Source organism: Astyanax mexicanus, chromosome 24, assembly GCF_023375975.1.
Source record: "Astyanax mexicanus isolate ESR-SI-001 chromosome 24, AstMex3_surface, whole genome shotgun sequence".
Classification (NCBI taxonomy): Eukaryota; Metazoa; Chordata; class Actinopteri; order Characiformes; family Acestrorhamphidae; genus Astyanax; species Astyanax mexicanus.
In genome coordinates, this window is record NC_064431.1 from 22,196,950 (window position 1) to 22,219,257 (window position 22,308).

A 22,308-nucleotide genomic window follows, 5' to 3' on the forward strand; every position below is an offset into this window, starting at 1 on the left:
TTATCATTAGTTAAAAGTATATTAATGAAAGTTATTATAAAGCATTACCCAATATTCTTTAAAATGTATCAAAAACAGGTTGATAATACTTTATTAAAATAATGAAAATGATCCTAGCTGCAGAGAGAAGATAATTAACGCAACCTGCTAGAACATAAAGCTGCTATGAGTTCTGCATTAACTCCACAGCACGGCCGTGGGGCAGAAACAGCAGATCAGCTGCTCTGACTCTGCAGGTGAGTAATAACAGCGAGGCTGAGAGTAATTCATGCAGTGTCTCTCAGCCCATCGCTGCTCTCCAAATCACTCATACGATCACACCCCACCCCCCCAATCAGCCCCAGCCCAGGTGTAGTGCCATGCTGAGCGAAATCTGTGAGTGTCGCTGCCAAGATCCTCACAAAAACACACACATACACACAGGTACAGTGTTAAAATAATCACAACAACCAAAAACACTCTGCATGCAAGCAGTGTCCTCCTAAAACCGCCAGCCAAACTCAACAGATCCACACAAATAAATAGTGCAGCAAAAATCACAATGCATTAAAATCACAGCACATAAAATCATATATAAAAAAAAGCCCAAATGAAATCAAATCAATGAGGTTCTCAAACCAAATGTACATGCAGCGTTTCTTAAACTCGATGTAGAGTGAGCTCGTAGTTCCAGCCCCGTCCGGGGGGGTCAGGAACGAGGGACACTGGAACGTTCTCAACTCATCTCTGGAGAAGATGAGTGGGGTGAAGATGTGATGAAGCACAACACATTCAGTGGATAACCAGGGGGGAGGGGTTTGGTGTGAATGAACCTTATCGAACCACGGACCAATTTAGAGATTTAGGCAGGAGCCCTTTGAATGTGAATACTAATGTAATTATTACTAGATTTTCTACTTATTAATAATTTCTAATAAATTAGAGTTTTAATGCACCATATCAGTCATTTTTAGAGACAACAGGATCCCATATTAGTAAACAAGCCATAGAAATAATTGTAGGTTAAATAACAAACACTTAAGAATCTGTTCTTAATTGGATTACTAAAGTTATCCCGTTATTTTAGCAGAATACTCAAGTTTCTTAGATTAAGATTTAGATATAAAAAAAAGGATTTTAGCTCAGTATTGGTATTTCTCAGTGCATGCATAGTCTTTACAAGAGTATTTTTAATTTTAATTTACAAGAGTATTTTTTAATCTGATTTCTCAGTCTGTGCACGAGTCAAAAACAGACAAGGTACAGAAGACAAGTGAGAACTGGACTTATTTTAGCGATCCATCAATGAGCCGTCAACTGCGTACAGCATGCAGCTTGATTTAGGGTGCCTTTGCTATCGTAACAACAGGAAAAGTATGCCTTGCATGGCTCAAAACACACAAAAGGCATTTACTAATTATCTTCATTAATCACGGGTGTGTTTTGGGTGCAACGTAAAATATCAATCAATCAATCAACGTGCCACTTGCCATTCCCTTTAAGAGCCAGGTGTGCTCTGATTCTGAATCTGGTGGATTGGTATTTTAACGATGCAGCACTTCTGTGCATCTCAGCAGCGTTCATGCTGTGCATTTACAGGAACAGCAGGGTTGTAAGATAGCAATTAGCCTCACAAAGCACCTTCTGCACCATATAAGACAGGGCCCAAAGTGTTTAACAAAGCACTTTTGGATTGATACTGAAACTGAAGGATTTATATAAGCTTTACTTATAGCTAATGTATTTTCATAATGCGACTTGATTGGGTTTTATAAATGGAGTAGCTCCTCCAACCTCATTTATCAATCAATCAATCAATCAATCAATCAATCAATCAATCAATCAGTCCACCTTTATTTTGACTCGGAAGTACATTGAGGGCAACCCATAAATTTAATTATTTTAAAATAACAGTAAATAAAATATAAAAATAGAATTATAATAAAAAAATAATTTGAATTATAATAGAACTTGGTTTAATTGATAAGAAATGAAGATCAAAATAAGATAAGATTAATACAACAAACATTAGTTAAAATTAAGCTAAAACTAACTTTTACATAATACAATAAAAATACAAATAAATAAATGAACTAAAAAAAAAATCTAAATAAGTTAAAAAGCAATAATACTAAACTATTTCAAAAATGTCATTTTCACCAAGATTTTTAATTTTAAAAATGACTTTACTCCACCTCCCTATAATAAAACTAATCCTGTCCAAATTAAGCAGAGCAGCGAGGATCTGGAGTTACGTGCCAGTCCTTCTTTCTGCTGTACCAACCCAGGATTAGCCTGCAGTTATCTGACTGGAGGCCAGGATTTCACATGGAGCTTCTTAATGAGATCAATCATTACTGGCCTTTGTTGTACGCTGAGAATAGCAGGTTACAAGCTACGTTTGAGCGTTTGATTGTCCACAGCCTCGTTTTAAGCAGTCCTGGAGGGGGTAGTTGCAGTTAGAGCGGGAGCAGCTTGTTATTCCAGGCTCCCTGTGTTCAATCACAGTGCCATTAGTTTGTAATGGGATAACAAGAGAGCTTCACGACAGAAGCAAGAAAAATGCAATTGTGGCGTCAAGATAATGGGGGCTATGAGAGGTGCTGAGAAATGGCACTACAGGCTCTATTAGATAAAGTAAAGCCAATTGAGCAGCACACGTGGCGAAGCCTGCAGGCTTCAGCAGTGCCAATTTTTTGGGAATCTCCCCCCTACCAGGGGAAACAGCAAATTCCAGCACCGAATGTCTCAGTGTCTTCATTATTTGAGGTTAAAGTGAGCAATTTCTGCTATAAAGGCAACAGAGGCAGTAGAATGTGAGAATAAATGAAAAACAAAACCTAGTCAATAAACTACATTAAAATAAAATTACCTTTACCAAGATTCAATTTTCAACTAGATCAACTAGATCTAATAGCAGACTCCCTGTGTTTACTATATAGTGCAGAGCAATGCTGATAAAATATCACAATATCTACTAAATGTACCACTGTAACACCACTGTATCTAATAATTCTCACTCAAATGTGTGTTGGACAGGTATGTCTTTCTTGTCTAGCGTCATTTGTGAAATCCGCTTTATAAATTAATTCATTAAATTTATAAATTAAAATAAATATATTCAACATTTAAACAAGCTGAAGCAAAGAATACACTGCATGTTATTACTACTGTTTTTTATTTATTTATTATCTATCCATCAATATCCCTATAACTACAACAGAGCTGTTGTGTTGTATGACATCAACAGTACAGTTACCATGCAAATCACTCTAAACGTAAACTTTACTATTGGTCCATTCATGAAATCAGGGGTGTTTTTAAAATTGGGTTTATTACAATTTGAGTATGACTGCCATGTTTTAATCTAAGAAGTGGAAAAACATATAAAATATTAAGATGTTTATTATTTTTCCTATTGATCTGCTGTAGATTTTTAATATATATTTTTCTTTTTTAGGATTTTTTGTCTTTTGGTTGTTTTGTTTTAATAATATATGACTATTCAAAAATGTTTATATTTAATTCTAATTGATTATTGCTCTTGTGTGGACCTGAGGTAAGACTACGAACCACATTGTGACAGATAACTGGAATCTAAATTAACCTCCTGAGACCCAGATTTTTTTGCTTGCTGTGCATTTTTAATTACTTCTAAAAAATCATAAAATTAGAACTTCCGACAGAAAGTTATTTTTGTAAACAATAATGTCCTCAATTGGAGAGCAATTACCAATTAGTCCAAAAAGGAAATTTTAGCTTTCTACTGTAAATAAATAAACTAGTTTCAAACATAAAATTCGATGAGGCCAATGTTTCTGTCTGGACTTGCTGTAGACATTTTTGACTGGGATTCCCGCCATCTTTTCAATCTATTGAGTGTTATGATGTCATGTGACTAGTAGATGGTATGGGTGGTGTCTCTATATGAGGCCAAAGGGTCAACGTTTTAAACAAAATTAACTATCAGGATGCAGAAAAGCAGAAAAATAATGTAATGTAATGTAATAATAAGGATTTTTTTTTTTTTACATTATGTATTATATTGCTAAGCGTCAAACTTTACAACCTTGTGTTCGACCTAACATTCTGCTGTTAAGATTAATAGGGTAAACATATACAGGCATTTTTGTTTTTTGCTAATATTGATTTTGTTCTGGTGAAGGAATTTAATACATTTAAATAGTTTTTCTTGAACAGATCAAAACAGGACTTTTCTGTTAATCAGGCCGTAAGGTTCATTCAGGGTTCATTGTGGGATTCACAGCAAACACAGAACTGGAACAGAAATGGAAAGGGGCGTGGCCAGTGAGCATGCTCAAACATCGGCCACGCCCCCGACAAACACAGGCCTAGGAAACAGAATGACAGACAGAGATCTCTACCTGAGCACCTCCGAGAGAGAGGAGTCGCTGTCATCAGACCTAAAGGGCAAAACAGCAGCAGGGTTACGGGGGGTGGGAGGAGGAGTCTGTTAGAGAGAGGAGGAGGAGGAGAAGGAGGAGGAGTAGAGGCAGAAGAGGAAAGCAGGTAGCAGACAGTGGGAGTACAGGGAGGAGGAAGGCATTAGGAGGGGAGAGGGGGTTAACAGGAGAGAGTATGCAGAGCTGGTCAGGGTTTGGGTTAGAATGATATCCGACTGGACATCACAGGACGTGGCGAGCCCACTCTCGGCTGCAATCTTCAAAACATTTGCTCCTGTGCTCCTAAGCCCACCCGAGACATTTACGAGCCCACCGGCGCTGTGTTTTCATCACACCACACTCTGTCTCATAAATATTTCATACTTCAATTCACAGAGCTGTCCTGTTAAATTGAGTCGCTTTATTGAGCCGGTCTGGGTTGGAAAAACACTTCATTGTCTATCAAAAATATAAAAAAAAGCATATTTTGAACATTGGGGATCTGTTGCTGTGAATTAAGATAAGAGTAAATTGACAAAACACTCGAGAAGAGAAAAACAACATGTACTGACGAAACACGAACAAATATAGGAGGTTTCAAAGAGTTTTAAAGCTTCTGATTTGATCAAATTAAAATTATACACTGAATTAGCTCAGAATTTAATCATTTGCCCCAGACATCAATTAGGCCTCGTTTTTGACTACACAGAATTTTCAATACAAGATTTTGCATTTAAAAGGAAAACCCTTTCTTTAATCTGATCCTTAACAGTTTGCAGAAAAGAGCAATAAACCTAGAATGAAGCCCAACTTGATCTTAAATGTAAAACAGGAGCAAATGTTTTCCTGAAAACAAAAAAAAAATGTGGAAGTAATTCACTGAAATGGTGTGTTTTGTTTACCAAAAGAAAACTGTAATCTAGTTCATACATATCATCAACATATTCAGAAAAAAAAAACATACAAACATACAAAACCTTAATTGCGGTGGTACTCTCAAGAGGGGTATGTTTTTAGATAAATGATCTTTCACCAGGAGGAACACACCCAACCAGCCTGTCTGCTCTCCAAAAACAAATGCCATGTGTGACTTTTTATCATCTCCAAACATCAATGTCTGCAGGGAATAAATAAAGTTTTCTGTGCTCTGAAAAAATACGAACATACTGATGAATACATACTGGGTGCAAACTAAAAATACCAAAAAAAAAAAAATTATAATACATATAATACATACACATCGTGACAGGTCTACATGGCGTTCATGTTTCTCTATAGTCACTGTGTAGAACCGGTACTTTGTAAGCTCTGTGGTAGCTTTGAGAAGTTTCCTGAATCAGTCTGTTCAGAAAAAACACAAGTTCCTTAAGAGTTCTGCTCTATGAGTTCAGCTGGCACCACTGCAACAAACACAGCACCAATTAGCTGAAGCCTTTGAATCTTTTTTCCCCTATTTTCCATAACTATGGGAAAAGCTGCGAAACAACAGCACTGCAAGAGCAAATCACAAACAATACAAAAAAAAAAAAAGACTGAAGTGCTCTCCAAAACAGCCATATGCTTCAGAGAGCGGCTGAAACATCAGCCGTGCCAGACTGAACCCACAGAAACCAGCAGAACACCACCTATCTAATCCTGCCAGACTGAGAACATTAGAAACCAGGCTGTTTATTAGGCACTGCTTTCTGTAAACCTAAGCAGTGTACGCCTGACAGTCTGCAGTATACGTTTATTAGCAAACAATTATATTCCCATACTCCACCTCAGATAATTATGTAATTATTTTAAAGCATAAGCTGTTTGCAAGAGTGGACAGTATGGTCCAGTCACCCCTCCATTTCACCCCTTGGTCCTACCACTGATATCTACTCCTATTTTTTTGTGCATTCACATTTATGGGTGTCCCGATTCTTGTTAGGTTGGAGGGGTAGATTAGGGGAAGTTTAAGGAGTATTTGGTCCTTCAAACAGAGATTTTTCAGAGGCACCTTTAAAAAAACAGAGGACTATGAGAATCAATGGCAAGATGGTTTGGCACAAGCGATCAAAGAAACCCATTAAAAGTAATTTTTCCATTAAACATTATGATAACTACTACTGTTTTATGTGTAGTTTCAATGTTTAATGGCAATTTTATTCATAGAAAGCACAAAAAAAAAATCCCATTCCACCTTAAATGGTGCAACAGACTGCAGAGGATGCAGGATTTAAGGTGAAATGGAGCGCACTTATGACCCCACTCACTGCTCAGTGGGCTTGCCAGTGTTGTGACGAATTCAGAACCCCTGCCATGAAAAGCACCCTCTCTCGGGAGCACACCTTCTTGATTAAAGCAGAGATAATCCGCTCTAAATTACTTACTTACAAAAACATACATAGTGGCATAGCGCATGCTTCTGAGAGGGGGTGCTTGGGTGCTTTTCCTGGCGGGGGTGCTGTTTTCGGCACAAACCACCGTGTTTGTTTTCAGGAACTTTGCATCAGTGACATTATCTTGTTGCGAGCTTGGGCACTGATAGCGCTCACACTTTATGATTACTGTGCTTAAGTCCAAGTGAACCGTGCTCCTGCCCAACTCTTCAAGTGGGCCAGGGTACGGTTCGGACCAATCACACTAGTCAAACAAGCCGTGCTTTGGAAGGGTAACTGTGTCCAGGCACTGCACAGATTGCCTAGTGTGAGAGAGGTACACCCTTAGTTTACTACTTCTTCACAATCTAGACGATTTCCATGTGAACAGCATGTCTAACTGTACAGGATAGTAACATTAGTGGAGATAACCTTAGTCTTAGTATTTGTTTGTTAATCAATCAATTAAAAATTATATAAACTGTCAATCAGTTTGGAACAGCCTTTAATGACATCCAGGCCTAGCCTACAGTGTATGAAACTAATTCGACTCTTATGAAACTCTTATGAAACCCTCTGCTGAAGATTTCTAACCGGACCAGAAAATGCCCTCATATAATTTAAGATTTTCTCATTCAGAGGAAGATCTGATGAGGGTCAATGCACAGTGACCGGTGTAATAAGGGTCCACCCCGACTGAACTCGCTCAAATTGCGAGTCGAAGTGAAGAGAAGTTCAAGCAGAGCGCAGGCAATATCTCACAGTCAGGGGAAAACAATAGAGCCACCTCGGAAACCACAGCGTACCGACGGAGTGAACCCGGGGTTAATGAAGTGTCTATCTCTCTCACTTTAGGACACTGCCACTGATCAGCTTCGGAGAGTGCAGATTAATCAACACGGCTTTTAGCACAGCACGAATACACACCTGCAAAAAACGAAAAGAACCTCTGTGTAAAGAGGAGAGCTGGCAGAGGACTGAACTCCACAATGTCTTATTCTTTTGATTTTATCCTGATTATAAATAACAGTGATGCACCACACAACCAAAACAACTATTCATGCTGATCTATATGGCTACTTAGGATGCACCGAATATTTGGCAACCAAAATGATGTGGCTGAAAATGGAAACAAAAACACTTTTGGTGCTTTATCGGGAAAATAAGTGAAAAGACGGAATCATTTATAAAAAATTTGAGGAATGTTAAAAAAATGTTTTTAACATTTTGTTACGTTGAGCTCTTGTAGTATGGCAACTGCTTTACACTTAGGCTATTTCATTTTCACAGTGGTAAAAAAAAACTGCCAAATTAAAAAAAAAAAAGTCATAAACTGCCATATATTTAATTTTGTTAGGTTTTGGTATTTTGTATTCATACTTCGACTGAATTATTAATTTTGTTGAATTTCTGTATTTAGTATTCAGACTTCAGTCAAATGTTTAATTTTGTTTGGTTTCATTATTTTGTATTCATACTTCTGCAAAATATTTAATTTAGTTAGTTTTCAGTATTTTGTATTCAGAATTTCTCCAAATGTTTAATTTTGTTTGGTTTCAGTATTTTGTATTCAGAATTCCTCCATATATTTAATTTTGTTAGGTTTTGGTATTTTGTATTCATACTTCGACTGAATTATTAATTTTGTTGAATTTCTGTATTTAGTATTCAGACTTCAGTCAAATGTTTAATTTTGTTTGGTTTCAGTATTTTGTATTCAGAATTCCTCCAAATGTTTAATTTTGTTAGGTTTCGCTATTTATTATTCAGATCTCCGCCAAATATTTTTTGTTATGTTTCGGTGTTCAGACACTGGCCAAATGTTAATTTTTTTTTCAATTTTAGTATTTAGTATTTAGACTAAGGTCAAATTTTTAGTTTTGTTAGGTTTCATTATTTTATATTCAGACTTCCTCCAATTTATTAATTTTGTTCAGTTTTGTACGTAGTGTTCAGACATCAGCCAAATGTTTCATTTTGTTTAGTTTCGGTATGTAGTCTTCAGACTTCGACCAAATAAATTTTTTTTTTTTTTCAATTTCGGTATTTAGTGTTTAGAATTCCACCAAATGTTTATTTTTTGTAAGGTTTCAGTATTTAGTGTTCACACTTCTGCAAAATGTTTTATTTTGTTAGTTTTTTTTTTTTGGCCAAATATTTTATATTTAATATTTTAGGTTTCTGTATTTAGTATGCTGACTTCAGTCAAATGATTCATTTTTTGTAATTTCCGTATTTAGTATTCAGACTTAGACTAAATTATTAATTTGGTTCAGTTTCTGTATTTAGTATTATTTTTATTTTGGTGCATCCCTAATATCCTGTAACTGCTCTAGAACTGAGACAACACAAATAAAATCTGAAATGTAAAAAGTGAGAAATGCGTCAGCAGGCTTTCAGAAGGTATGTGGAGGAGCCTGCAGTCTCCTGAGCGATGTGCCACTCTTCAGACTCACTCCGCCTCACACACACAGGCCAATACTCTGCGAGGCTGAAAAGTAACGAGATAACTCCATGACAGGCAATCCACCGGCCGCCTCAGCCTGTATGGCAATCTCAGGCACTGCTGATTCGATTACGGAGGGAAAAGGCTAAGACAGCCATCTTCAGAAGGTGGAATAATTGGTTATCCTGCCCTAATTTGCCCACTCGCCGTGGTATAATGAGTATCCACAGGAGCCGCGCTGCTAACCCGAGCTCGCGGTCTCGGCCCCTTGTTATCTCTGCGATCCTGCTACTGTGCTTCAAGCGGCTCACACTGGGCGCGCTCACAGAACCTATCAGAGCTGGGAATTAGCAGCTGTATTAATCATAGGGGAATACGAGGCGATACTGATGAACTCGACGATCGGCTCTGACTTTCATATCTGCTGGGAAAACACAAATCCAGCCCTAATTGGCAGCTGCAAAGAACTGACCCTCAACTTACTGTCAACACTTACTGATTACATCTCATTACATCTGCCATGTGAAAACAAACTAAACCAAACCAAGAGGAAAAAGACTCGAACTTTACAAACTCCTCAACTTATTCAGGTGTGAAAACGCCCTGAAACACTTCTGTGGAATTATTTATCATATATAAGACCAGTCTAAAAACACTGTGCATCATGTATGGTCTATCACAGTGATTCTCAAACTTTCAAAGCAACCTACCACCGACGATTAAACTAAAATAATAGCCACCTACTGGGGCTACTGTAGGTTATTGGGTAAAGCTACTGTAGGCTTTACCCAATTTGCAATCTGCAAATAACTGATTATATTTGCTTGTAAATTCAGAAAATATTGTGAATCATGGAGTTCCACAGGGTTCAGTTGTAGGACCTATCAAAACAGGGTCTACCAGGTTAAACACTGAACACAAACAAACTTGATGTCATCTGGTGTACCTCCCTGAAATGCTTTGCATACCACCGTTTGAGAACCACTGGTCTATTGGATTCATATTAGTGAAATGTGCTTGGACCCCTGATGGTTGCCACTTGTGATGTTACAGTACAAAATATACAAAACATGTTCTACATCAGTTTATCAAGTGAAAACTATGAGAATTTATGAACTCTTGCTACTACTATTGTTACACTGACCATTTACATATATTGATGAAAGGCAATGCACATCAATGTCAACATCCTGACAAAACATACTGAATATGTCTCATTACAGCTGCATTTTTCCTGGTGTGAAAACAAATTAAATTATATCAAGGGAAAAAAGACCTTGAGTTTACCAAGAACAAATAACAATGGGTTCTAAAAAAATGCTCTAAAATACAACTTTGTCTTAAAACACTGTGCATCATCATATATCACTATATTGGCTCCATAAACATACAAAACATGTTTTACATCAGTTTTCCAGGTGGAAATGATTGCTTACAATGATAATTTAAGAATCTACTAGAAGAACAGGCCCTCAACTTACATACGGTTTACATTACACCAAAAATACAACACACAAATATAGGAGGAATGATCAATTAGACAGATAATCATCTTTAAAGAAAGCATGGGTATGAGTGTATCAGTACTCACTTGTCCAGTGCAGACCCCTGGCTCTGGTTGCTGGTAAGGCGGGAGAAGACGTTGCGGTCATTGCGGGTACGCAGTGGAGGGGAGGATGGAGGTGTGTACACTACCTCAGGAGGCCTGAGAACAAGAAATGTGGACAACTTCTGTAATACTTCTGTAAAGATAATAGGGCTGGGGCGACGCATCGACATAATCGACGTCATCGATTACAAAAATACATCGATTTGCATAACGTGCGTCGGCGCGTCGTAAACATGGCGGCGCCTGTGGAGAGCATTAGAGGTTAGATCGGGCCCAAAAATTCCAACTGGCTGTTTTCGGGCTGTTTTAATGAGCGAAATATGATCAGAATTATGTTAATTAACACGGTAACATAGAAGCATAGAACTATTATTTAATTAAAATGATTTTTAAGAACAGCTAAACACAGTTCTGCAAGTCAAACGCGGAGGAGTTCACGTGCGAGAGAGAGAGAGAGAGAGAGAGAGAGAGAGAGAGAGAGAGAGAGAGATTTGCTTGTTCTACTCACAGGTGAAGGTTCTCTTTGATCTCCTCGTGCTCATATTCTAGTCCCATTCATAATTCTGCAGCTCCCTCAGTGTTTTCTGCCGTATTTTGCGGCTAGCGCGAGCGCTTACAACTGACACCGCGGACCGCGAGGTGCCGCCGCGTTTGTGCCGAATCCGACTCTCTGCTGAATCTGACTCCCGCTTCGCGGACAGAATCGGCACAACACCCCCGCTGTAGAACTGCGGTAGTGAAAACAGCGCTTATAAATAAATTAGTTTAGTTTCACTTTCAGTTTTCGTTATTTTTTTTTAAATAAAAATATAATTAAAAAACAGACGCCTACATCTCGGACTATTTTCTGGAGCCCGGGTCGGATTTACGGGCGGGCCTCGGGTCATGTCGGGTTCGGGCAGAGAATCTAAGCTCTAGAGAGCTTGGACTCCGGAGAGCAATCTCCAGCTACAAAAAAAAACGCCAGCGGGCATCTAAAGTTTGGGAGCATTTCACGCAAAAGGGCAACAATGTGGTCCTCTGCCATACGTGCAAAAGGAGCACTTGAAGCGCAAACATCCAGGACCACTATGTCAACAGGGTCACACAGTAAGTTACCGTTTACATCAGGGTCTCCGCGGGTGTCCTTAAAAAGACTTAAGGCTGTCTACCAAAGGTTTTAAGCCTGCCACAGGCAGAAATTATACATTTTTGGTTTATATTTGTGCATGGCATTTCGCAGTTTCCAGAAACAGTAGCATTATTCATAAGTTCAGGTGTTTAGCTAAGCTAGCTGCCTTAAGTTATTTTAGCTAGCGCCGTCGGCGCTGCGGTGTCACACCGTTTTCTGTCACCGTCGGAATTTTGTGACCAGTGCTCACGGTTATGAGCGTTCATTGGCAAAACGGAAGCTTTCTATACCTACACCTTACCCTCAGCCCTAAACTTAACCGTTTTGGCCAGTCGGGGTAAACATTAGAAACGAACACGTTTCGAATCGGCCAGTGCACCGGTCTGCTGAGAACTACTTGCCAGTGGTCACAAAATCTAGCGGTCACAGAAAACAGTGCAACACACGGAGGTGGTGTATGGGAGCTTATCCATTTTTAGCGTTATAGATCTAAACAACGTGCTGTACATGTAAGTGATTATAAGTGTGGGGTTTGGTTTAGTAGGCTTGTGTTGTTGTTGTTGTTGTTATTATATATAAATATAGTAATTTATCGTTTGCTTTAAAACGTAAAATAATTATTTAAATATGTTTCTCAATGAATAGATTAGTCGACTAATCGAAAAAAATAATCGTTAGAATAATCGTTTAAAAAATAATCGTTAGGGACAGCCCTAAAAGATAAGCAATCTAATTTCAGCATATTATGGCTTTAGATATTTTAATTATTAGAATTTTTGTGATTTTATACAACAAATATTTATATATATATATATATATATATATATATATATATATATATATATATATATATATATATATATGTATACAGTGGCACGAAAAAGTATTTCCCCCTTACAGATTTCTTTTGTTTTTACATTTATGTCATAGTTACATTTTTAAGATTATAAATCCAACCTAAATATCATACCAATAAAACTTGAATACATTGAAAAAGCACTTTTTAAACAATGATTTCATTTATTAAGGGAAAAATATTTCCAAACCAATCTAGCCCTGCGTGAAAAAGTGTAAATTAACTGTCAATAATCACACTTTTTGAAAATCTAAATTCAATTTCACCAATCACAACCAGATCACATCCTAATTACTGCCAGACCTGTAGAATCAAGAAATCATTTGAATTGAACCTGCCTGACAACATAAAGTAGCTAAAAGATCTCAAAAAGCAACAACACATTATGCCGTGATGAGAAAATGAGAACATTTAGTCATTGACAAATACTAATTTCTAAAGCTTTGGGACTCACAGTGAGAGCTATAATTCACAAATGAATAAAATGTGGAACACTGGTGAACCCTCCCAGGAGTGGCCGGCGGCTGACCAAAATCCAAAAGGGCATGGACAACTCATCCAGGAGGTCACAAAAGAACCCAGAACAACATTTAAATAACTACAGGCCTCATTTACCTCATTAAGGTAACTGTTAATGATTATATAATAAAAAAAGAGACTGGTTGAAAATGGTCTCCATGGTTTTGGAGCGGCCTAGTCCAAGTCTTTTGAGACTGAGATGCAGTGGCATGATCTTAAACAGGTGGTTCATACTGGACTACCTTCCAATGTGGCTGAATTAAAACAATTCTGCAAAGAAGAGTGGAACAAAATTCCTCCACAGAGATGTGAAAGACAGGGGGCAAACACTTTTCACACTTTTAAAAAGTGCTTTTTGTATTTACTCAGGTGATCTTTGTCTGACATCAAAGTTTGTTTGATAATTGGAAAAATATTAGTATGACAAAAAAGCAAAAACAAAAGAAATTTGTAGGTGGCAAATACTTTTTTACGCCACAGTATGTAAAAGTGCCATTTGTAATGTATGCTTTCGAAAAAAATATTTTATTATATGCTTCATTTTTGGCATGGATGCTAAAGCACACCTCTACTATATCTCCACCGTCCTACATCAAAACAACTCCTCCTATTGCAGAACTTGACGTGACATAGACCAGAAACATACCCTCCACTCAAGAACGCAAATGCAGCCACTTCCAACAACACAAAAGCGATTTCATGCATCGCTGCATTTTAAAACGTGTCACCTACACATTCACAGTGAAATGCAACCGCAGGATGCAGTCACAGCGATGCAGCAATGATACAACGATACAGACAAGGACAAGGATGACATCTTCTTCTTCATCTTTCTTTAGAGTGGCTTAACTTCCACACACTGTATCTCATCATCTCAGGCAAAAACTAAAGCAGCACAAGCTCATGATTACTGTGTGCCACACGTGTTTACTGCAACTGTGGATAACCTGTGGAATAACAGTAGTTATATCATCCCTTTAAAGGACTTTTAAGAATTATTTTTATTTTCTGCAGTAACTCGTAAAAACATGGTCTGGATGTATCATCCAATATTAAGGAAAGATGCTGAGTTTGAGCAGTGGCAGCTCTTTGAACTGAATTTGAATTTAAACTGTAAGGTATGTCACTGTTATCTGTATAGGTTGTGGGCTCCTAATCTGCCCACCACCATTCCCAGGCCCATTTCCACATACTGGATTGCCAGGTATAGAACACAACAGCAAGCAAACAGTGTGCTGCTGCAAAGGAAACGAGCACACTGGCTATTTTTCTTCTAAACAGGTGATCACTGAGCTTCGGTAAGGTTCCCTAACCATATCTGTGTTATTTATCATCACCACTAGTGTAGTAGGAATATAAATTTTTAGTCATTTCAACATTTAAGTGCAGCATGTACAGCTGGGCTATCAAGGCAGCTTGTATTTGAGATCTGTGTGATCTGAAACATGCTGGACTATAAGACAAAAAACAAAAGTTCCACTCTATATTAAGGGTAGCTCCAACTCTAGAGAGTCTTGGTAGAGAGTATTGGATTTTCTGGGATAATTGACCCGAGGTGCATCAAGCTAACAGAGTTACATAAAATCCACATGAGTTTATTTATAATGTGCAAACAATAAAAACACTCAAAAATATACATTTGCTTATCAGCTTACAGTACAATACGTCATGGGACAGAATCTGCTATTGTGTCCCATGACTTTTGTCATTTTTGCCCCATGGAAGCTAAACAATACTAACACAAATGAATTATTCCTTTTAAACCAATTTTATTTTTTAGAAAAGATAAAAAAAAAAACATGTCTAAATTGAAAGATAATAAAATAAAAGATTGTTTGCAACACATTAGAAGCAGAAAGCTTTAGAAGAGCAGTTAGTTACCTGTACTGGCTCCTGTCATAAGATTGCCTCCTTGTCAGTGGGAACGATGGGTCTGAGACTCTGGACTGCCTGGGACTAAACCACATACACAAAATATTAAAATCTACTCACAACAGATCCAGTGATTTTAGTTTTAGTCACTGTGTTAATTAAAACATCCCCTAATGAGAATTTAGTATATATATATATATATATATATATATATATATATATATATATATATATATATATATATATATATATATATATATATATATATATATATATATATATATATATATATATATGAAATGAAACAGTGTTTTAATAGAGCAGTGTTTTAATTTTTTTGCCTCAAGGCAACATTATGTAGTTACATAGCAAAGCAATCATGGCAAGCAGGGGTTCTTATCTTAATGGATGGATATATCAATAGAAATCCCCAAGCTTTCAAAAAGTAGGGTAAAATATTTTTTTTTCTAGGGGTGCCAAGTGGTCCAGTGGGCTAAGCACCACCACTATGATCGGGAGATCGCTGGTTCGAATCCTGATCATGCAGTTTGCCATCAGCTGCCAGAGACCCGAGAGAGCACAGTTAGCTGCTTTGGGTGGGTGGGTAGATGGCACCTCAGGTGATGTTGATCAGCACAATGCGTCTGTGAGCTGATGTATCAGAACCGAGTCACTGCGCTTTCCTCCGAGTGCAACATCAACAACGAGTGTGATGCTGCTCGGCAATGCCAAATCAGCTGCAGCTCGAAAAGAGGCGGAGTCTGACTTCACATGTATCAGAGGATACCCTCTAGTCTTCACCCTCCTTGTGTTGTGGCATCAATTGTGATACAATATTTGTAACCTTTGTAGCCTCTAGTCTGTGTGTTATGTGTGACCAAACAGTATTTGTTATACAAACATCGTGGGGGTGGTTGCGGTCATTTTCCATTTACATGTTGCTCATTACAGTAATTAAATCCAGCAAAACAGGTTTCATGTTTTAGAAAAATAATTACAAATATTTGTACATTTTAAAGCAGGTCATTCTGACCCATAACAAAACACATAATAGGAGATTTAATGATGTTAAATCAGACTTGAAAATATCCACTGGGGGACTGGCTGAAGGCTTCCATGAGGAATTAGGAACCAAGTTATTTTCTTTAAATTCGCTCAGTAGATCTCAACTATTTTTTTTTTGGAATGAGAAATACTTATATAGTTGCATTTAGAAGGAAGTGTCCGATTGCAATGCTTTGGTTTGTTAGTCCAGCAGTGGTCCAGCAGGACAATGCTCATCCACAAGATGCCACCACCCCATGTGTAGTATGTTATTGGACGTGCTATCAACCCTCCACCCCCACTGCAAGATCTGGATGACACCATTAGGAACCTCTACAACTCTACAACATGCTTTCTAAATAAGTTAGATAATACTTCTGTAATCATTTATTTATTGTTCCTGGTTCTTCTTTCCAGAAAAGCACTGCAATCTCACACTTCATTCTGGGTGCAGCTATATTCTGATGATGAGTGAATATTGTATAAATCATAAATCTTATAGTCTTGCTTACAACGTGTGTCCGCGGACAGGCAGGCTGATGGTTCGAGACACGCTCTCTCTGTATGGCTCGCGGAGAGTAAAGCCCAAGCCGTTCTCATGGATCTCAGACAGGGAGGCCAGAGACTTGGTGATGTTCTTGGTGGTGGAGTCGAGGACAGGGCCTAGATATTCAGCTGAGATGGCTTTCATCTGACCGGCGATGCGGGGTTCAGCCTGGAAAAGAGGATGAGGCATATCTATGAGTGGAGTCAATCGATTAAAAAATGTACAACAATATCCTACAATTAAAAGTGAAGTGTAAAAAAAGAATCACATGACCATGATTAATATGATTAATTTGCGCTTAAAAACGAAACGTGTTAGGGTCAATTGTGCACAGTGCAGTTGGATTTAGCGCTTGTTGGTGTGTCTTCGGTATTATTAGGACGCAAAAAAAATATGCCTTGCGTGGCTCGAAACGTGCAAAAGGCATGTACTAATTGTCTTTTGTCTTAATTAATCATGGGTGTGTTTAGGGTGTAACAAGTAATAAACCAATTAGTGCATTGTGTCATTCCCTTTAAGAGCTAGATGAACTCTGACTTTGGATCTTTCATACCTTTTTTCTTCTATAATTTTATTTCTAATTTTTCCCATTTTCTGCTGTGGACATCACCCTAGGAGTGATGTGGGGAGAGAGCGCCATCTACCCACCCGGAGGGAGCAGGGCCAATTTTGCTCCCTCTGAGCGCCGGCAGCTTGATGGCAAAGCTACATAAGCTGGGTACGAACCTGCGACCTCCCACTCATAGTGGCAGCCCTTCCAGATTAATATTGTGCAATTTAAATTCTGTTTATGAAGCTTGCCATCAGCTACCGGAGCGCAGAGAGAACACAACTGGCCTTGCTCTCTCTGGGTGGGTAGATGGTGCGCTGTCCCCTCATTACTCCAAAGGGTGATGTAGATCAGCACAAGGCTGCGTCTGTGAGCTGATGTATCGGAACCGAGTCGCTGCGCTTTCCTACGAGTGCGCTGTGATGCTACTCAGCAATGTTGCATCAGCAGCAGTATAAAAAGAGGCGGTGGCTGACTTCACATGTATCGGAGGAAGCATGTGTTAGTCTTCACCCTCCTGGTGTGTTGGGGCATTACTAGTGATAGGGGGAGTCCTAACGATTGAGCTGAGTAATTAGCTGTGTAAATTGGGAAGAAAATTAAAAGTAAAAAATAATAAATAAATAAAATTATAAAAAGCAAGGAAAGTAGGGAAGTAAAGCTGGCTGGTCTTCAGTGCACACTTCTCCTCAGAAACCTCCCAGTTATGCAGTGCACTCCCTACCAAATACATAGCACTGTACTCTACTGCCACCCAGTGGCCAATTCATTCACACATGATATTGATAATGTATGAAGAAGCTCCACATATATATTTGCATCTTAAGTGGTATAAATTATGCTGGAATTAAGGATGTACGGTATGTGTCTTGAGGGACAATTTGTCTTCATTTAATGGTTGGTAGGTTTACCTTGAGCTTGAAGTCGTCCTGACTGGCTGAGGATTTCATTTGGGAGTAACTGTGACCAAAAAAAAAGAAAACACACACACATATACATGTTTTAAAAACTGTCACAGCGATATACCCTGATTATGAATATGAGTATGATTAGAGCGTCAGAACAGGAAGCTCACCTGGTCTCGGAGGCCTGGCTGAACTCAGACACCTCCTCGTCGGTGCTGGCATAACCGTTCTCTGCAGAAAAAAAACGTAATTTTATTCTATTACCCTCAATCAATGTCTGAAAAGCAAATCTGCCTGTAAGAAAAGTTACTTTAAAAAACTTGTTTCCTTTAGAAGAATCCAAGTATTATTCAGTCTTAATTCTGTCAAAAAATGAAATGATGATGCGACCTATTACACTCCAAAAAGATTTTTTTGTGATTTAGTCAGAAGAACTAATACTATCAAGTTAATGAAGTCAAGTTATTAAGTCAAACTTAATCCTGAAAATCAAAAAATGAAAAAGTGTGATTTCAACCAACTTTTAGTTTACAACACATGTTCATACAGCTTTCCCATAAGGCTCCTGGCATCATATATTTGCATATTGGGTGTGGCCTCTCCCTAACTTACCATCTTTGTGTTGTCTGTTGCCCAAAGCTACCTGATCCTAAGCATGCATTAGTGTAACATATGTATTGGTTGCCAGGTCTTAGTGTTGTCGGCTGTAAGAGCAAGTTATCTTTATTTTATGTTCCTAGTTCTCACAGTATGTTGGCTTGGAGCAACAGAGTTCACTCTTATGTTGCCCCTGTGTTATACTGTCAGCATTTATAGTTCTATAAAAGTATGCTGAAAATATCTACACAAAAATTGAATAAACTAAATTATGTAAGGCCACAATAATTGAAAACAAAAACAGTTAGTTAAACTATTGTTGGGTGAACCAATAAATACTTTTTAACAGTGTATCTTAGTATCTTAGTCTATCCTAAGATACAAGCAGGATGTCTACCACTAGCCTGACCTGAGGAGATAATAAAATCTGAATAACTTTCAGAAGATAAAGAGCCATGCTGAGACACTGTGATGCCTATGATGGCACAAAAATAAGGCAAAGTCGAATAAAGATGGGAAACATTGAGTGAAGTATCTGCATACACTTAATTAATCTAATTTGAATTTTCAAGTGGTTACATAAAAAATGGATACTCAAATATCTTGGAATTAATTTGGGGCTAGAAATCTGATTAAGAAATATGACAAAGAGATGGATTTTGATTAGTGACTCAATTTCTCAGTATACAACATGTATATACTTTAATTCTGATTTCTTTCAGTTTTCTCAGTTTGCATTTTTTAATTAGCTTTAACAACAGCAGGGTTTAGTTCTTTTAGAAATCATAAAAAGTCAAAAGACCCATATTTGCTGATAAAGAGGGTCCAAAAAAGGGCATAAAAAGTGATGACAGGATGTGTGATTATTTTAGACACATGCTTCTGAAAGATTATTGGCAGGTGGCAAAGTAGAAATCCAGTGTTAACGCAGAGTTAACATAATTCGGTAAACACACTCAATCTCAAACAGCTAAGCAACATTATACTAATAATCAATAGCAATCTTCTAATCATCTATTTTGATCAATAATGTATTATCTATTGTGAATAAACTCACCCTGTTGCACATTGTGAATGAGAGCCTGTAACTCTGGGATACACTCCGCCTTCTCTCTCAAAGCATCCAGGATTATGTGATTGTGGGAGGAGCCAATCACATCAGTCTGACGCAGCTGACCCTCCAGTAGCCTGATTTGGGCCTCTTTCTGAGCCACTTGCAAGTTCTGGGCACACACACAAAAATACACACACCTTCATTAGGTCAGATGTCTACAATTCATTAAAACTACACTGTAAGCCCGGATAAATTGAATTTACTTAAACATTTAAGGAAACTGGTTGCCTTTAAAAAGTTAAGTAATGAGTAAATAAAACTTAAGTTAGCATAACTTAGAACATCAAATTAATACGACTAAAGGGGAAGTTGGTTTAACATTTTTATTTTTGTTATACTGTAAGACCAGATAAATTGAGTTTACTTAACTTTTTTAAGGCAACCGGTTGGCTCAAATTTCTTAAGCAATGGGGGAATGAAAACTTGGGTTAGCATGAATCAAAACATTAAGTTATTACAACTAAATGGGAACTTGATTTAATTCTAAGGTAGCCCAGGGGGAATCACCACACACTAATGGTGAGTGTTAGTCAGAACCTGTTGGACACACCCAGTATGCAAATAGATTGTGACAGAAGCCAATGAAAAGGAAGCTGCCAATGTCAACAGACTAAACTCAATTATTATAAGTTAGCTTTATCTCCCCTGAAAGTAATTACTAGTATTTTAATTGCCACCACTAATATAAAAAAATAGCATAATAGCATTTTTCATTTCTTACATTCATTCTTTTATTTACATTTAAATATCCACTGTAAACATTTGCACCTAATCGCAACAAATCACAGAATTTTGTTGCGATTAATCGGATAAAATTTCAATTTTAATAACTAATATTATCAAGTTGAGTGAACTTACCGGCCAGTACTACTCAATAAAATGACTTCAGAGAACTTTAACCTGACACCTTAAATGCTTGTTTACCTAATAGAAAATGTGATTTGAACCAGCTTTTAGTATAGTACATGTGGCAAGGCTCTTTCTATAGAGTTGGTTCATGCAGCTTTCCAATAGGCTCTTGGCACCATATATTTGCATACTGGGTGTTGCCTCTCCCTTACTTACCATCTCTGTGTTGTCTGTTGCCTAAAGCTACCTGATTATAGCCGTGCTTTAGTGTAATATATATGTTGATTGCCAGGCCTCAGTGTTGGAGGCTGTAAGAGCAAATCGTCTTTATTCTGTGTTCCTAGTACTAACAATATGTTGGTTTGGAGCTACAGAGTTTGCTCTCATGCTACCCCAGTTTTGCTATCAGTATTGACAGTTATATATATATATATATATATATATATATATATATATATATATATATATTAAATAAACACAATTTTAAGCCCACAATATTTTAAACTGATTCAAGTTATCATCTAGCTTTGACTTAAAATTGCATATATTTACAACTTAACTGAGTTGAATCTAAATAATAAACTTGACAGAGTTAAGATGAGCCAATGAATAATTTATTTTCAGTGTAGTTAACTCACCTTATCTATGGAGGCTTTCAAAAAGTGATCCAGGAGGTGGCGAGCTTCAGCCAGAGAGCAGGAGCTGATGACCACCGAGGTGTCCACCGAGTCCAGCTCATCCTGCAAAGAATTATAAAATATGCAGGATTTCAGCCTCTGTCTCCAAATCGTTTCTTTCTCCTCAAAATGAATCAACACCAATTTCCACTTCAGTCTCAGACCCCCTCCTCACACGGCTCCTCCAACCAGTCTAAACAGGCTCAGGCCTCCTCTGAGACGCTTCTTCTATAATTACTGCTTGTACAGAACTGAGGGGCAGCTGAATGTGTTTTACAGATACTGATTTCTGTGTTAGCAAGTTACCGGCTGATAATGAACTCTTGGCTGGAGCTGCTGTGGATTGAAAATAACATCCTTGGCTGAAACTGAAACCGATCAAAATGAAAGATTTACACTGCAACATCTGCAATGATCTTTAGCTTGACAAAAGTCATGGTACATGATATAGTGGGATATGTGTATCCAAGCATTTGAGTAATTTTGCAAAGAAGATTGGGCAGAAATCTCAGTCTCTAGATGCGCAAAGCTGGTAGAGACAAACACTAAAAGACTTGCAGCCCCACTGGTGGCTCTACTAGGTACTGGTTCACACTTTTTCAATTTGTATTTGATTAAAATAAAAAAATATATCATTTTCTTCTCACTTCACTAGTATGAGCTACTTTGTGTTGGTCTATTTTAACTTAAAATCTCAATAAAATACATTTAAGTTTGTGTTTGTAAGGTGACAAAATGTGAAAATGTTTAAGGGGTATGAAGACGTATGCACGCCAGTGTACAGCCACATAGATCTAACATATTGTTAGTTGTGTATTACCGCTTTTCTGTTGCTGGGTGTCTGATTCCTGTACATCTCTTAATAAAATTAATAAACTTAAT

The 22,308-nt window shown here is 37.7% G+C and overlaps 2 protein-coding genes across 7 annotated transcripts in view; both read right to left on the reverse strand.

The window, feature by feature from the left end:
* The window catches only part of srpk1b (SRSF protein kinase 1b), a 257,960-nt gene that overhangs the window by 91,678 nt on the left and 143,974 nt on the right, over positions 1-22,308 (reverse strand). The gene's annotated exons all lie outside the window — the stretch shown is intronic.
* Positions 1-22,308, reverse strand: part of kif21b (kinesin family member 21B) — a 118,063-nt gene that overhangs the window by 27,829 nt on the left and 67,926 nt on the right. For 4 of the 6 annotated variants that reach the window (XM_049471779.1, XM_049471781.1, XM_049471778.1 and 1 more), the window contains exons 20-27: positions 21,388-21,489; positions 19,844-20,009; positions 18,360-18,420; positions 18,196-18,244; positions 16,700-16,902; positions 15,153-15,227; positions 10,768-10,881; positions 4,365-4,403 (exon numbers count right to left, since the gene is read on the reverse strand). In XM_049471779.1, the coding sequence (XP_049327736.1) occupies positions 4,365-4,403; positions 10,768-10,881; positions 15,153-15,227; positions 16,700-16,902; positions 18,196-18,244; positions 18,360-18,420; positions 19,844-20,009; positions 21,388-21,489 (809 nt within the window). The remainder of the gene's footprint in view (positions 1-4,364; positions 4,404-10,767; positions 10,882-15,152; positions 15,228-16,699; positions 16,903-18,195; positions 18,245-18,359; positions 18,421-19,843; positions 20,010-21,387; positions 21,490-22,308) is intronic. The other 2 variants (XM_049471783.1, XM_049471780.1) reach the window with 1 other exon arrangement.